The sequence below is a fragment of the Lagopus muta genome, chromosome 14 (assembly GCF_023343835.1).
Source record: "Lagopus muta isolate bLagMut1 chromosome 14, bLagMut1 primary, whole genome shotgun sequence".
Classification (NCBI taxonomy): Eukaryota; Metazoa; Chordata; class Aves; order Galliformes; family Phasianidae; genus Lagopus; species Lagopus muta.
In genome coordinates, this window is record NC_064446.1 from 13,600,482 (window position 1) to 13,617,883 (window position 17,402).

General features: G+C 41.2%; 1 protein-coding gene across 1 annotated transcript; it reads left to right on the plus strand.

The window, feature by feature from the left end:
* The first annotated feature begins 539 nt into the window (after positions 1 to 539).
* GFPT2 (glutamine-fructose-6-phosphate transaminase 2) lies at positions 540 to 17,006 on the plus strand. The gene is made up of 19 exons (XM_048960195.1): positions 540 to 730; positions 5,227 to 5,334; positions 5,965 to 6,063; positions 6,711 to 6,836; positions 7,374 to 7,432; positions 7,936 to 8,070; positions 9,600 to 9,661; positions 10,494 to 10,573; positions 10,850 to 10,967; positions 11,660 to 11,823; positions 11,934 to 12,029; positions 12,140 to 12,237; positions 12,545 to 12,665; positions 12,950 to 13,107; positions 13,243 to 13,357; positions 13,956 to 14,083; positions 14,731 to 14,898; positions 15,301 to 15,462; positions 16,106 to 17,006. The coding sequence occupies exons 1-19, from the start codon at positions 724 to 726 to the stop codon at positions 16,148 to 16,150; spliced, it is 2,049 nt and encodes a 682-aa protein (XP_048816152.1). The 5' UTR covers positions 540 to 723; the 3' UTR covers positions 16,151 to 17,006.
* The last annotated feature ends 396 nt before the right edge of the window (positions 17,007 to 17,402 follow it).

Genomic DNA, 17,402 nt, shown 5'->3' on the forward strand with positions numbered 1-17,402 from the left:
AGGCCCTCATGCTCAGCTGTTCCTTTGCTCAGAAGAGGCTTCCTGAGATGAAACGCCACAGATTTGGTCAGAAAAGGCAAAGCTGTGCAGGTCGCATCTGCATGGCTGGGCATCTTCATGCCCTGCGTCCAGCCCAAAGGAGCGCACAGCACAGGACTGAAGCACTGCGAGGCTCCGCGGTGCTTTTCTCACAAAGGGAGCACTGGCAGAAGGACCACACAACCCAGCTGGGAGCTCAGGCAGCTGCTGCTGGGAATCCTCGGCCGCAGGCAGAGGCCGATGGCCGACACCTTTGGCCCTTGTGGCGGTGATGAAGCGACTGCGGAGTGCTTTTAAGTGCTTGCGAGCGGGCAGGGCGCAGAGCGGCAGAGCGCGGACAGCTTCCCCTGGCCAGCCGGGCGGGGGGCTGCCCAGCCCGCAGGCACCGCGCTGACAGGAAGGCCGCCCAGCGGCACCGCGGGGCTCCGCCGCTCCCCCTCTGCGCCACGCTGAGCCGGGCCGGGCGAGACGCGGCGCCCCGGGCGGGGTCTGGGCGCGAACCGGCGCGGCCCTCCGCCTCCGCCAGAGCTCTGCCCCCGCCGTGCACCCGGATCGGGGCCCGGGCCCGGCCAATGAGCGCGGAGGCAGCGTGGCCGCATTATAAGAGGCTGCCGAGAAGGCGGCAAGCCCTCAGCCGGGCCGTCGGGTGGGAGCCGCGCTTCCTGTCAGCGAGAAAGGTTCGCCATGTGCGGTGAGTGAGGGGGAGAGAGACGGCGCCGCGGGCAGCGCCAGCGCGGAGACCCGCGTTCTCTCCGGTGGCTCCGCGAAGGGAGCCGGACGAGAGCTGCTTTGTTCCGTGCGCACCCGCGGGACGGTGCGGGGCGAGAGACCCTGTGAGGGGCGTCCATTTTGTGGGCATGGGGAGAGGGGCGAGCGGCTGCGGGGACCCGCGGCTCCGGGCTGTGACGCCGCGCTGAGCGCTGCTGCCCGCCGGGCTGAGGCTGTGCGCGGAGTCCCGCGGAGAGGCTGTGGTTTGCGAACAAAGGCGGTATGGAGCGCCGTTCTTAGCTGCTCAGAGTTCATCCACCTTCCTTATCTCGTGAAGACGGCGAAGATAGCATCTGCATCCGGTATAGGCTTGCTTAAGGTGTGCTGTGGGTGAGATTAAAAAGGCACGAAGACCGCTAATGCAATTATTCCGCTTGTGAGGGAAATGGGAGCAGAACTTCACCTGTCCCCTCCCTAAGACTTCCCTTGAGCCTCAGAGGGAAGTTTTTCGTTGAAAGGAGAAAAATCTTTTTCATTTTTAGCAGTCACAGACAAAACCTTCTTTGTGAGATGCAGGCTGACAAAAAGCTGTTTTTCTCCCCAAAAGCGTGCTTTTGGAGCTAGACAGCTTTTCCCTACCTCCGCGTTCTCTTTATAACCTCAAAAAGCGAGTTGCCTCAGAGCCTTTCGCTTGTATGGGAGCAGGAGGTGCTACCTGGCACCTACGTGAATCACTGACTGTCCCTGAAGCATCAGGTGAGAGATTGGCTCAGCGCACACCAAAGGTATGGGCTGCAAGTGAGGAACACCGTGATGGTGTCAGAGACTTGTGGTTGGGAAATGAGGGTGTTAATGCTGCTCAATGAGTTTGGTAGATCAGTGAGCTTGGGGTGGAGAGACTGACTCAGTGCGGAATGGCACAAAGCAGTAATTCGCAAAGGCAGTGAGGCCACAACGTTAGTTTTTTCCATCAGTGTTTGGAGGTCCGCCACCTTCAGCAGTAGCGAAATAGGCAAATATTGCAAAATAGGTGAGAGTAAAAAGTCCTGCGGAATCACTGGTCTGTTCCCCAAACTTAAATCTTGGCCCATTTAATGTGGTGGTTGTTAACCCAAAAGCTGTGCTGTATCTCCTTACTACACTGACTATACAGAATCACAAAAAATAGTTTAACTTGGAAGGGATTGATCTAAAGATCATTTAGCTGCAGCTGCCCCTGCCCTGATGTAGGAACTGCAGGAGTTTTTTAGGTTTAGGGATGGAAATATGTCCTGTTATGTTTCCTCTTGCTCTAGGAACTTGCGCATGAAGGTTTGATGCCAGCGTTCAGGGTTTAGAAAATGCATAGGTCCTTATGTACTGACATATACATGCTTTTCAGGAAATGAAGTTGAGATTTACCATGCTCATGTATCTAAAGACAGGGTAGCAGATTTAAAAAAAAAAAAAATAAAAAATCTTAAAACTGATTACCTATTTTAAAAAAAATCATTTCATCAGGATAGGAGGTTCTGTCTGGGACTGCTTCACAGCTAAGTTTCTGGCGTCAGCAATGTGCTTACCTCATTAAAGGCACCCATTTATTTAAAAAAAAAAAAATTATTATTTTCACTCAAACTTCAAGTACAGGCTGCCCCCTTCTTGATTTTGGTGAAATCTTGCAATTGCAAGGCTTCTTGTGGAATTTTCCCACAAAAAAATACTCAGTGAATATTTTTTCCTCCCCTCTTCTTGATGCTCAGCTTGCAATCCCAAAAGGGCAAAGTTTAAAGTAGTGGTGTGCATGCAGAGGGACATCCTTGCTTTCTGTATCTGTAACAACCCTCTGTTTTGAGTGCTGATTCTGAAGGTAAGCTGTGTTACAGTTGACGTCGTTTGTGTTTTTATGCAAACTAGGTAATAGTGGAAAGTTGTAAACTAGACTTACCATCGAGGTCAAGAGAGCAATGCCCTGGTGAAATGGCCCTGAAGTCATTTCATTGGATTATGTGTTTGTTTGTATCACTTAGGGAAGTATTACGTTGCTTATGCTGTGCCAGCACTTGATACGTATCGCATCAGTATTGCATTAACTTTGAGAACACTTGGGTCTTTATTGGGGAGAAGCAAGCTCTGGAAATAACCTCTAACAGCTTGGGGAGGCTGTTACAAAGGGACTTCTAGCATCACAGACCTCTCTTTATGATTCATCAAGGGTTCAGTCACACTGATTTGCTTCCAGAAGGAATTCAGCTATAAGAGCTCTTTATCAAATGTTGCTTCTCTGCATGTTGAGCAATGCACTTTAAATCTAGTCAAAACGGTGACCGATTAGGGAAGAAAATATGCGAGTGGGTATATTGTGAAGCAGAGGAGTAGCAGGGAAACAGTGCTGAGAGCAAGATAGATTTCCTTTAAGTTGAAGAGTCTTAGTGTACTTCTTAAGAAGTCAGGCTGCACTATTGCTTTCATTGTAACGGCTCCAGTGACTTCTGAGCCTCCCCTGGTTCACGTGTGTGAGCACAGCCCCGGCTCCCTGCAAACAAGGATCCCTTTAACAATCGCAGCACACTGGCAGCATTGTGAGGACAGTCCCAAAGGAAGGTTTTTCCTGGAGCTCTGCATCGTCCGAGATGCCACATGGAACACACAAGCCTGATGCATCTTAAATACATTGTGAAATCTGGCCTAGAAAGTAGAGCTGAGTCTGAAACGAGGTGTGTAGCAATGTTTTGGAATGATGTTGAGAAATTTGTATGCTGCTCTTGAGGTTCGTGGTTACTGCCAGAGAACGGTAAATGTCTGTCTGGAAAAATGATCAACAAGCTCTAAGGTGGCTTTATGTAACTGGAGGAACAGTTTTTCAAAGCATCCATGAAGAACAGTGTTTTGCTGTTCAAATTCCCAAATACCTCTTTAAATGTATCCATTGCTTCTATATCTCCATTAATGTAGGGCTTCTATAAACAATTAGCTGAAGATCCTCATAAATCTCACTTCTTAAGCAGAAATCTGCGTTCCAGCCTATAAGCCTTCCAAGATAAATGCAGATGTCAATGTAACAGTCCCTTGGTCTCACTGTCAGAGCAGCAGCATTCTTGGCTTCAGACCAAGGAGTCCCGAATTCCCAACAATATGTATACAGAAGCATCATTGTAACTGTTTCTTCCTACAGCTCTTTACAGTTCAAAAGGTGTAATTGAAGGGGGAGAGGGTGTTGAATTTCAAACAAAGGCTTTTTCTATTGAAAACACTTGCTTGTCTCTTAACTGCTTATCTGTTGAGCTCTTCAAGTCTGGCTTTTGTGAGCTTAGGTTCCAGTCCTGACTTGCTGCTTGGAGAAACTATTGAAACAGTGAGATTAGACTTCTCTGTTGTACTGGGGCGCAGATCTACAAGGGTTAATATCAGGCATAGTTTACTCTTATAGTTACACAAATCCCAAGGAAGGCAGTAGGCAAATAAAATAAGTAATAAATGGTTGTTTCCTTTTGTTTTACCTTTCCTTTGCAGGTGATGCTTTTTTTTTGTTAAACCTTTCCTAAAGATATGATGTCACTCCAAGAAACTCAGTTTAAGAGTTGTGTGTGTGGGGAGGGGGGTGTGTGGAAAAACCCCAAACCTAAAAAAGCTGCATTTTGGTTGATGAGTGGCCTATTGAAGAGAAGAGAGGTCAGACATGCAGGCTCTTTCAGGCTCCTTCTGTTTGCCAAGTAGGCATCAAGGGGGTGTATGCCTTTCCTGTGCTGCCTCTGTAGGAGCTGACCTGAGTGACTTGGGGCAGGCGAAGGGATCCGATGTCTGTGCAGGGTTTGGTAGGCAGCTTTGTGTGAGGCAGCGCCAGGGGTGAGTGCTTGGTTTGTGGGTGAGCCTGTTCTGCATCTTCTGTTTCTTTCCTTTGTTGTCTTATCCTTTTGACTTCTGCCCTTTCTTTATGTTGGCCTCTCTATTCCCTTCCTGCTGAAGTGGCTGTTGTATACTAGATTAAGCTGGAGCCTTTCAAAAATAGTGTTGTGCCTAGTACCTACCCATGGGTATTTAGGGCTGTGACTTTGATTACAAAAATCGCCTTGTGTTAGGACTGCTGAATGTGTTCCTTCTTTGAGTGTCTAGTTTTAGATTTGGATATAAAATAGATCACAATGTTCCCATTTTCAGCTGTGGTTTTCATGAAAAGTAGAATTTTTTTTATTTTTTTTTTTTAAAGCTCTCTCAACTGTTTAACTCCTGGTGGGTATTATGGGAAGAGTAAGTCAGCCAGGAAAGCTTGTGTTTGTGATCACTGTGATACTCCTGATTCATTTACTGTGTTTGAGCTCTTTCAATTTAAAAACCCATTAGCAAGAATTGTAGTAAATGAGAGGTGGTATCCTCCTAGTGCCTCTCTGTAATGCTAATAAAGAGTTTTAAGCTGGGTTTGAAGGTATAATGAGTAAATATATATATATATATATATATATTTGCTTTTCTTAATCCTTCTTTACTTTTCTCTTTAAACAGGAATTTTTGCTTATCTGAACTACAGAGTACCCAGGACTCGGAAGGAAATTTTTGAAACCCTGATAAAAGGATTACAGAGACTAGAATACAGGGGATATGACTCTGCAGGTATCTAAACTAACTCAATGCATTACTTTTAGCAACCAGTAGCTATGTATGTTGCCTGTGTGACTTCTTGGGTGCTTTCAGCACCATCAGATTTTTCACTGATATCTTTCAGATTGAAAGATCAGCATATTTGTCTCAATTCTTGGAGCTGTTTCTTTCAGCTTGACTCAGGACTTCCAGTTGGGTGTTCAACTCTGGAATCAGATGGTGGTTGAAGTTTGGTACACCTAAGCAAAGTAAATAAGGTGTGAGGAAGAAGACTTGTGGGTCATTTAGTTTGTGCCTCATTGTTTTTGGTACATGTAAATCCTTGTGAAAAGATGAGGAGGAAGCTTGAACTTTTAATTTGAGTCCCCTAATTTTACCAGGCGAAATATATCAGTGTATCCTCAAGCAAAATTTGAGATGACCCTGTACTTTTTTCGTCTGTCCACTGGTTAGATGTCAACCTGGCTTGATTTTTAAGTGATTTGAAATCAGATAGTTTGATTGGAACATACACAGGTGCAGTGACAGATATCTCTTGGAAGGATGGTTTTGAAATAACCATTGGATCTGCATGTGCTCGATTGTATTTTCTCAGCCAGTGTATTTCACACTTTCAATATGTGTCTGTGTGCTGTATTACAGGAGTGGCAATTGATGGAAATAATAATGAAGATAAAGAAAGGTTCATCAAACTGGTCAAGAAAAGAGGAAAAGTAAAGGCCCTGGAAGAAGAGTTGTACAGTAGGTGCCTTTAAAAATACCCTTTTACTTTGGCCAGGTAATATCTGCATCTCAGCAGGAAGTTGGACCGTGAAATTTACTGTCATGATTTTGTGGCAGAAATAACTGCATTATGTAATCTAATGGTGGTTAAAGAGTCTGCACTTGAAAAGCAATCTGACCATGCTGTGAAATTATCAGTCTACTTCCCCTCTCGTTTAGTTGCCTCTTTGTTCAGTGCTTGGGCTCCCTTGGTGCTTTATTTTGGTGATTTCTGTGCCTGGTAGCTGAGATGTCAGAACGTGGACTCTGACAGAATTTATGAGCGTTTAAGCAGCTGGCTGCCATCACAATCTGCTTTATGCTGTGCTTCCGTCTGTGAAGTTGTGTTTTAATAAGTCGATGCTATTATTTGTAGTAATGTGTTCTGTTGGCCTAGCTGTTAGTATTGGCTGAGAATGCTTCAGTCTTGCCAAACAAAGTTTTAATCAGCCGCTTGAACTATCTGAAGTGTAATGTCGAGTAAGCAAATGGTTTAAAAGGAAGCCAGAAGATAACTTTTAGATTTTTGCTGTAAGAATTCTCTTAGGATTTTATTTACTAACTTTGTGTGAGTGAGAGACAGACTCAACTTTGAATACTGAATAAGATGAATTTCTTGTCTGTAGAACAAGGTGACTTGGATTCCAAAGCAGATTTTGAAACGCATTTTGGAATTGCTCATACTCGCTGGGCGACCCATGGAGTACCAAGTGCAATAAACAGCCACCCTCAGAGATCAGATAAAGGGAACGGTACGTATCCTCTGCAGCACTTGAGAACTGTAAGAATTTAAAGTCCTGGTATCCACATAGTACAAATACACTAAAGCAAGTGAGAAAAGAGGCTGTCTGCGTCTTATATGACATAGGGCTAAGTTTTTGCTGTTCTACTTAGGTTAAACACTTGTACAATCACATAGCCTCTTTTGAGGCTAAAGTAGCACTGTAAAAAGCTGAAGAGGTCTGTTCTCTGAAAACTCATGCAAGTTAGTCAAAGGAAAACATTCTATAAGAATCTAAAAAGCTAAGTGCATCAGTATTGTCACGGCTGGAAAAAGATTGCTGTAAGGCATGTCTTGCTGCTATTCTCTTGGGTATATAGTTTGGAACAACTTTTGTATGCCTTCAAAATTCCCAAGCTTCAGCTTGCTGCTCTGCATGTTATGGTAAACTGCAGGTCTGAAAATGAAGCAGGTAGTTTCTAGTGCACTTCTTTCTCTTGTCATGTATTCTGGGTTAAATATCTTAGTTTTCCATGTGTATTTAATAATTTATTTTTCTTTCTTTTAGAATTTGTTGTTATCCATAATGGAATCATCACAAATTACAAAGACCTGAGAAAATTTTTGGTAAGCCTGTGGCTTGTTGATTCTAAAACTGAAAGTAAATGCCCCACCATCTGCTGTTTGGTCTTTCGTGACTGTTAGAATTTTAATTCAATGTTCTTGATGTCAGCTATAAAATAGTAGTGTGAGGGAGTCTAAGAAAGGTATTCAGGAGCTCGTGAGCTGCAGTATGTTCTTGTAACTTCATGCAAAGTAATTACCTACAGAGTAGCATTGTGTTCAAATTGATGGAAGGCATGTGAGGAGTGGGCTCCCTCCTGTCTCGTTGCTTAACAGATGATAAGCAAGTCTTACTGCAGTGTTTCTCGGAGAGTAAGCTGTGACAAGATGGGTCTTTATGCTTTGTAGTGGTGTGTGTGTGTGTGTATGTATGCATGTTTATGCATGAACCAGTCCAATGCAGTGCTTTGAGCAGTCTGTTTTACTGTGCAGTATCTGGTGGGAGACAGATGAAGTGTTTGTTGCCTGAGGATGTAAACTTCTTACTTTCCTGTACGATGTTTCAGGAAAGCAAAGGCTATGAATTTGAGTCTGAAACAGATACAGAAACGATCCCTAAACTGATCAAATATATGTATGACAACAGAGAGAGTGAAGACACCAGTTTTTCAGCCTTGGTAGAAAGAGTTATTCAACAGTTGGTAAGTGGGAGGTTCAATTTCTTTTCCCTTTAACAAGTGTAAGCTATTTATGATGTTCCTTAGGATTCTGTATTTATGCCTCAGGATCCTCTGCAGGATTCCTTAGAAGATTCTAAAAAAAAATGCTTTTTGGCCTCTGGAGAATGCTTAACAGACCAAGAAATCAGATTAAAAATCTGGGAACTTCAAAGGCTTTTCAGTGCTAAATTTTAAATTGCATTAGAAGGTGGTGGGTGGCTTTGGGGTTTTTTATTGTTGCTGTTTTTTGGGTTTGTTTTAACTTTTTAGTTATAAAAAGTTTTAGCTTTTTTTTTTTTTTTTTTTTTTTAATTTAAGAAAGAGGTTATCACAGTTTTTGAGTGAAGAACTAAGTTAGAAATAACTGATGGAGCCTCTGAGGCTTGGTATCTCTCACAAAGGACAGCACGCATTCTTAGGCTATTCTGATCTTTCAAAACTTAAAACACTGCAGTGATTCAAGTTTGCCTGATAAGATGCCTTGGCTCCTAAGTTTGGAAATAGATCTAACAAGCTGTAATGATTCATGGCTTAGCTGGTTCCCAAACTGTGAAGTAGTGATCTACTGTTACTTCACTGTGAATGCTTAAGATCTTTGATAGATGCACTGCAAACTTGGAGAAAGCTTGCTTTGTTTCCTGCCCAGTCTCCAAGCACATGGTTTCTCTCCCCTTCCTGCAGTTTCTTACACTCTTTATGACCTCTTCTTCCTCTCTAAAGCAGCTCTGTAGTAGTGTTCTCCTTGGAGCAGGGCTGGAATACACATGAAGCAAAGGTCTGCATGGGTCAGAAGGGAATAGTGGTACAGTAACCTAGTTGAGAGGAAGGCTAAATTCATCTGTGTGTGAGAACAAGCACAGAGTAGTCTCAGACCAGAGCATTGTAAGAGAAGGGAGCATTACATCTCCTTGCTGGGTGGGAGAGCTTTTGCTCTTCCCTTTAGAACACTTCTCAATTTTGCAAGCTGCATTAATACTGTGGAGCTGTTGATTGTGCATTCCTGTTTTTGTTGTGGGTGCGGGGATCTGGTGGTTGGTTTGTTTGTTTCTTTTGGTAAATGAGTTAATGAGATTTTGCTGCTTAAACTAGAAGTAGTGACTGCAGAATTTTTAGTTTGAAATGCATGACAGACAAACCTGTGTGTGCATATTCTTACTAAAACTAAATTTGTAACTCAACTTTTATGTTAATTATCAGTAACTCTCTTGAAATTTTCTTCATCCTTGCAGTGGAAGGTTTTGTTTTTATTTATAAAAGGAGGCAAATTATCTTGCCTAAGTGCTTCCTTCCTGATCTTTCAACTGCTGCACCCTGTGTGTTAGCTTGTTCTGCTTTGTGACCAATTCCTTTTAAAGGTGCAGTCTGCCCTTCGGAAAGAGATTCCTGATAGTAGTAAGAGCTTTCCTTTGGGCCCTCCTCAGGAAGAGGGGCCCCAGTTATATGAGGCACAACTAATTGAGATAAGTCGTTCAGGATTTTTTTTCTTCCTTTCCTGTCTCCATGGTTTTCAGGAAGGTGCTTTTGCACTGGTTTTCAAGAGCATCCATTACCCAGGTGAAGCTGTTGCTACCAGGTTAGTAAAAGCCTGTTTTATGTGTAGTTCATGCCATTTTAGGTTAAGAACATTAAGACTGTGCTAATGTTTCTGCTTCATTAAAAAGGGGAGGGGTAAGGTACAAATTTATTTATTTAATTACAATTTATTTTGGATATAAAGACTGTTTTGTAATACAACTAAAAAGCCCATTGCTTCTGTGGTCTAAAAAGGGACTATATTAAGGTCATGAAAAAGCCAGCTGTGTCATCATTCAAACTGAAAAACATCTTCTGAACTAACTATTCTATATCAAGTTTGAGTTTGGGTTTTCAGGAGTGAGGGGATTAAAAGGAGCTAAACTTGTGATCTGAGGTGTTGAGAAAATGAATTACTTTTTTATTCCTGTGAGATTTTTAAAGTAAGCTCTTTAATACGGCATGTGACCTATATAATTCAAAAATTATCTTAATATCCTACAGCTTTAGAGATTGACAGTATAAAATGCTTAAGGGTGGAATAGTATGTTAATAGCAAAGAACTATTTGCTAGTTAGGTTTGGAGGCAAAGTGAGCTTTATTTAAAAATGGGACTCAAACTGGTGCCTTCATGTACATCTCCCTCTACCTGGGTGTAGATCACTGGGAAGGAATCACCAAAGCATATGGCACTTAGTCATATAATAAACTTTGGAGAGTCTTAAATAAGCCAAGTTTATGCAGTTTCTGTCCTATAACAATATTAGGATCAGAGTTGAGGAGGATCTTCCTATTTAGGTTAAATGGGATATTGTCTTTCATCTTCACTGTTGTCCTTTAGCTTCTCTGCATGCAGCTTTCTTTATATAAACTTGGATGTTTTCCCTTTGTAGAAGAGGGAGTCCTTTGCTCATTGGAGTTAGAAGCAAGTACAAGCTTTCCACTGAACAGATTCCTGTTTTATATGGAACATGTAAGTTGATAAATCTAATTATGTTGTTTTTAAGAGCCAAAAGTTGTAGTTAATTTGTTTTATTGGAAACAAGGTTAATTAGTCTTCGTACTATAAAATTGCCAGCTGATCCTCCAAATATCTTCTTATCTGAAAGTGTTCTATTTTTACACTGCTCCCTTCCCCTGAAAAGTATTTGCATAATGTGCAACTATGATAACTTTAACCTGAATAGCCTGTAATCTCCAACTTGAACAGGTCTGGTTTTGCATTTTAAGTGCCTCATTTCTTCAACAGGCAACATTGAGAATATGAAGAACATGTGCAATTCACGAATGAAAAGACTGGACAGCTCTACCTGCCTTCATGCTGTTGGGGATAAAGCAGTAGAATTTTTCTTTGCTTCAGATGCAAGGTAAGAACTGCTTTTGTTTAGAAGTGAGATGATTCTGGAAATCTTACGCTGTTTTGTTGCTGCACAGCTCTGTTCTGTTAGGATAGCTGCTTATCAGTTACTTCATTAAGCCCATGAGATAAGACATTTGAGTAATGTAGAGGCTTGACAACAGTATTTGAACTGTTTACTGGTGCAGTGTCTGCAAATTACTTACCTCCTTGCCTTCTATGTAAAATGCATCCAGTGCAGGAAGGTGAGTACAAGTTGCCACTATCAGGCAATTCTTTGGGCAGACTATAATTGGGTGTGAGTTTTGGCATTTTAATCCAGCTATCTGGGATATCAGAGGAGAAAAGAGTGGTGAAGTTCCAAACTAAAGAGGAACCTAGGTACTGGGTATGCACTTGTCTCAGAAGCAAGATCCTGACCGTGGAGATCTATCCAAGATGACAAGAGACAAAATCACATTGGCACAAATTTGCTGAAGTGAGTTGCTGTGCTGGAGCCTCCTGCTCCAGTTTTCTGTGAGAGTTCAGGAGGAGCAGCAGATGGAGCCATTCCCTTTGAGATGGCTCTATTTGTAGTTAGGCCCAAAAGGAAGTTAGAAGTGGGCTAGACAAGCAATATAGCATATTTAATTGCTTTGAGGAGTGCTGCTGCCACCTCTTACTGAAATGTCGGGTTTGTCTTGCTTTTGTTTTTCTCTGTAGTGCTATCATTGAGCACACCAACAGAGTGATTTTCTTAGAAGATGATGACATTGCAGCAGTAACTGATGGGAAGCTTTCAATTCACCGTCTGGAGCGTTCAGCTAGTGACGATCCTTCCCGGGTCATCCAGACCTTGCAGATGGAATTGCAGCAAATCATGAAGGGTGAGTTGAAACATGTAAATGAAAATTCTCTCTGTAACTGTAACAATCTCCAAATAACAAGCCATATGTGTGTATATATAAGCATGACCTTGTGATGTTTTTCTTAACAGGTAACTTCAGTGCATTCATGCAAAAGGAAATTTTTGAACAACCAGAATCAGTTGTCAATACTATGAGAGGCAGGGTGAATTTTGAGAACAGCACAGGTAACTCAGACTAGGCATTCAAGCTGCACTGAGCACACGTGATTTTAAGCCTATTAGCTGGAAAATACCATACATGATTGATATATGCTTTTTCTTTTGTTTGATTGCAGTCCTGCTGGGGGGTCTGAAGGACCATTTGAAAGAAATCAGAAGATGCCGAAGGCTGATCATTATTGGCTGTGGGACCAGTTATCATGCTGCAGTAGCTGTACGTTCAACCTTAGCTGTACTGCACTTATACCTCTTAGTTGCTGGGCTTTTAATACAACAGATCTTCATCTGCTTTTCCTTCTGTACCACAAACTTTGCTTTTCACTGCGGCACTGCAGCATTTGTTTAATCTGCCTTTGTGCCATGTTCTTCATTGGAACTCCGGTGCTGTTACCTACCATGCTAGAAAAGTAACTTTTTCCACTTTTTTCAGTAGGAATCAATTCAGATTCTTTGTCGCTCTTTCAATGTCAGGTCTTTATGGGTGTTGATATTAACAGATATGGTGTGTTGCTTCATTACAGACTCGACAAGTACTGGAAGAATTAACTGAATTACCTGTGATGGTGGAACTTGCTAGTGACTTCTTGGACAGGAACACACCTGTGTTCAGAGATGATGTCTGCTTTTTTATAAGTCAGTCAGGTGAGCTGTTTCTGCTGTTTGTTTTACTGAGTGCAAACTAAAGAGAAATGAAAAACCTCCTTTGCTTTCTGAATGTTGCAAAGGAGGATGCTGGGCTGTGTTCGTCTTGAATGAAAGTTTATTTTGGTCTTGATTCAAATACACAGACAAAGGGTGAATGCTGAAATGTTTGTTCTGGGCATGGATACAGTTGTTCAGAACACAGAATAATTTCTTCCGTAGTATTTTTCAGGAGTTGTTGCTATCCTACGTGAACTTTAAATCAAGTTGTGAATGCTTTCCAGGTGAAACTGCAGATACCCTTATGGCTTTGAGGTATTGCAAAGAACGCCGTGCTCTAACAGTTGGCATCACAAACACCGTTGGAAGCTCAATATCCAGAGAGACAGACTGTGGTGTACATATCAATGCTGGACCTGAGATAGGTGTGGCAAGCACAAAGGTAGGGGCTGTTTGGTGTTCAATTTTACTACTTTACCACTGTGTAATCCAATTATAGTTTTAATCGTAGCACTTCAGATTGAGATCATAGTAACTCACTTAAGCTTGGCTGCTAAATGCTCTGTTTTGTCTGCAGGCTTATACCAGCCAGTTTGTGTCTCTTGTAATGTTTGGCCTCATGATGTCTGAAGACCGAATTTCTCTGCAGAAAAGGAGAAGGGAAATCATTAGTGGACTAAAATCATTGCCAGGTATATTGATATTTATTTTGGGTTTGAGGAGATTTTGTTTAATGGATAATACAGAAATGTAAAAAACCTTTGAAAAATATTTAAGTTGCTCTTTTCCTTTCTCCCTGAAAGGTAGATAACATAAGAAAAATAGGCTACTAGTTTCTACACCAATTGCCAGTTTTACAAATATACTTCCAGAAAACTTGGCAGAAAGATCAGAATTACAGTAGGATAGCTTTGAGAATTATTCCTTGATCTCCTATAGATAATCTAAAATTTGTAATGCCTTTCACTTTAAACCAGTATAGGGGAAACAAAACTAATCCGAATTGACTTTAAAACAGATGTTCAGAACTTCCTTTAGTATTTCAGATGGGATGCACTGACTCTGCTTAAACTAATAGTCATCTTAAATTTGTTACTGTACATAAGATCAGACAAAGCATGTTTAAAGCTCTATCAAAGTTGCAGATATAGGAAGTTAACACCTGAATTATGTTAAGTATATTTGTTACAAAAATATCATTAGAGAATCATACTACAAAAAGCTAGGAAATACTGTTTTTTTTTTCCAGTTGATGGAGAATTTATATGTGCTTTTTATGTGATCCAATAGAGATGATTAAAGAAGTCTTGTCCTTGGATGAGAAGATACATGACTTGGCTCTTGAGCTGTACAAACAAAGGTCACTGCTGGTTATGGGTCGTGGATATAATTATGCCACTTGTCTGGAAGGAGCTCTGGTAGGAATCTCTCAAAGTCATTGGATACTACTTGAAATGAGCTTTTGTTTCTGCAGCACTTTTTCTCATATTTATTTACAGTTTAATTCTGCTGCTGTAAAACTGCTGCCATGTGTAATTAGAACGATTAATCCTGTTGGACTGAACACACACATAAGGTGAATTTGGTGTCATTCTTAAATACGCTTAAGGAGTGTATTTAAAAAAAGAAAATGAAAAAAACCCTACAACTTAATACCACTTAAAATGCTGGTTGTTTGAAAATATCCTCATAAAACACTGTTCAATATACTGGTGTTCAGGCAAGATGTTCATGCAGGGAACTGCTAAATTAATTACAGATACCCTCATGTAATGGAGCTATGTCCATCTCTCATAGAAGTTAGAAATGTGGTGCTAGATGTTAAGCTCTTAAAAATTCCTGTTGATCACTCCATTTCATTCTCTGCAAATGCATGTGCATGAGCAAGCTCCATTTCCACCAGCAGTCTGCTGGAAATCCCAGTGTATGGGAATGTCTGTTCTAGCCATTAACTGATTTTTGAAAATAGCAATTGCATTTAATTGATGGATGTTTTGCTTCTTGCAGCTTTTATTTCTAATCTAATTTACTTCTAACTTTCTGGTATTTGCATTTGTTTCGTTAGAAAATAAAAGAAATCACCTATATGCACTCTGAAGGTATCCTGGCTGGTGAGCTTAAACATGGTCCGCTAGCCCTAATAGATAAACAGATGCCTGTTATCATGGTCATAATGAAGGATCCTTGCTTCACCAAGTGCCAGAATGCTCTGCAACAGGTCACAGCTCGACAGGTAAGCTGTAAAGTAATGCAGTGTTGTAGAGAAAGAAATTGTGCACGCTGGATTGTTGCCAAATACACTTCAGAGGCAGGATTTGGTGAGGGTATTTTTTTTCTACTTAAAAAGTTATAAATAAGGTGCTATAGCTTCATTGCAGCTTGTAGTTTAACACCAGTAATGGTAAGTGATTGTATGTAGATGTTTCTTGATCTTGAATCAAAGAGAATAATGTTAAAACTCTAATGATTGTTGCATGTTGCATGAAACTTGAATGTTTTCAGTGAGTGACAGAACCCATTATGCAGGAATAACATTTTCTTGGTTAGCTATCTTTGTTATTTTTTCAAACATAGTACAGATATGCTGTGAACTAATATTTCAAAACAGCTCTTAACTGTAGAACTTTACTTTCAGGGTCGTCCAATCATCCTGTGTTCTAAGGAAGACACAGAAAGCTCAAAATTTGCCTACAAAACCATTGAGCTGCCTCACACAGTTGACTGCCTTCAAGGAATCTTGAGTGTTATTCCTCTCCAGTTGCTTTCATTCCACCTGGCTGTTCTCAGAGGATATGATGTAAGTGCTTTCTATGTATAGCATTCCAGTTGGAGCAGTTTTGCACTTCCTCCTACCAATGTTAAGGGAGAGGCAAGGTTACATAGCATTTCTAACAAAGAACTATGGTAATAGTTGCTGCAACTGGTACTTACTGTGGTAGTAGAGGTGGCATTTCACTGCCAATTCTTCAGCCTTTTCTTGAATTGGCATGGATGATGGTTCTAAAAAAACGTAAAGATTGTTTGCTTAGTTTGATTAGTGAAGAATGCAGATAATAATTTGTCAGAAAACTAAGGATTGAAGAGTGATATTGCACTTCAACAGAGAAGAGTTTATTGCTTTGTACAGCTTAGTTTGTTGACTCTGTCTAGGTGTGTCAGTTTGGTAAAGATGACCCTGTTGGAAAGGCATCCTGTGCAAAACAATATATTGAGATTTGTTAGGAGGTTCTTGCAGGTAATGATGAATTCAGCAGTGAGTTATCTGCAGATCTGTAGTCTCTTGTGTGCATTAGTGTGTCCAGAATAACGCAGAACTCAATAGGAATTCTTTTCTAAAAAAGCAAAAAAACACCAAACAGAACAGCACACTAAATGAACTATTGGATGCAGAATGCCAGTTATGTTCTGTCACACACTGACAGCCTGTCTTTTCGTTCTAGGTGGATTTCCCAAGGAATTTGGCCAAATCGGTTACTGTAGAATAACAGCCAAGAATAGTGGATATTTTTATCACCAGACCTCTGTGTTATGCTTATTGAAATGTGTTGTTCTGAATCAATAGGTACATGTTTTTCAAAGGGAATGAGAGTGATAACTGGTCAGTGGCAGAAGGATTTATCTTGCAGCTTTAAAAGCTCCCGATGTGCCTTGTTACCCAAGTGCTTTTGCTCACAGCAAATATTTCTAAGTCCCGAAATTGCCAAAGGATAAGATAAAAATCAATGTTTACACATGGTATACTGAATGAACTTTTCTACTGTGCAATATATATATATATATACATATATATATATATACAGCTCTCTTCAGAGTAACTGTGAACATTTTTTTTTTTTTTTAGCCTACACTACTTAACTAGTTTTAAAGATAAAGTATTTATAAGTACAACTGTATAGCATTTCTTAAGTTATTTTTTTTAGTACATTGCTTAACTACAGCATTGGTAATGAGTCGACATGCTCAGTACTCATGGGGAGTTTGTGTACAGTTTTTTAGATTTTTCTACTACAGCTTCAAACTGGAAATTGCTTGTCCTCTTCCTCCCAGTTTCCTGCCCCCCTCCTCCTACAGTTTGCACCTGGTTTGTATTTCACCACCTTTTGCAAAGAGTTCCTGTGGCCATAAATTCTCAGTTGTGTTTTCAGCTCTTCCTCCTACTTTCAAGCTAATGCTGTGAGAAGGCCCAGCAGTGTTTTGTATACTGCCCCAGTTCTTATTGCCTGGCTTGTATAGAGCAACAAAATAAGGGAACTTCCAAAATAGTGTATCCTCCAAAAGGTACTTCTGGTTGAAGTGTGTACAATGTAATTAATATGCAATTAAAGAAAATATTATACAGATGCTTCTTGTTTTGGGGCTTTTTTTCCCCTCTTAGTCACTTGTATGATCTGAAAGCTGCAACAACAGCGCAAAACACCACCAGGAGGGCTGTTATGTTCCAACAGTCGAGAACAGAACATCACCATATAAAAACGCACATGCGTGGCACGTGTATTTGGTAAAGAGCTACTGGTGTATTTGAATAAATTCTCCTTGTTTTGCTGTGGTGGAGAGACGGTCCCACCCTGCAGTCCCAATTGATGCCACCGCTGCCAGTGACGTCAGAAGTGCGGTGACAGTCTGACGTACGGTGATGACATCACGCCGGAGGGCAGGAATCGGGCCCGGATTGGCTCAACCTCCCCTCTCCCACTGCAGTGTTTCCCCGCTGCCCTGCCTTATATAGCGCCAGGTCTG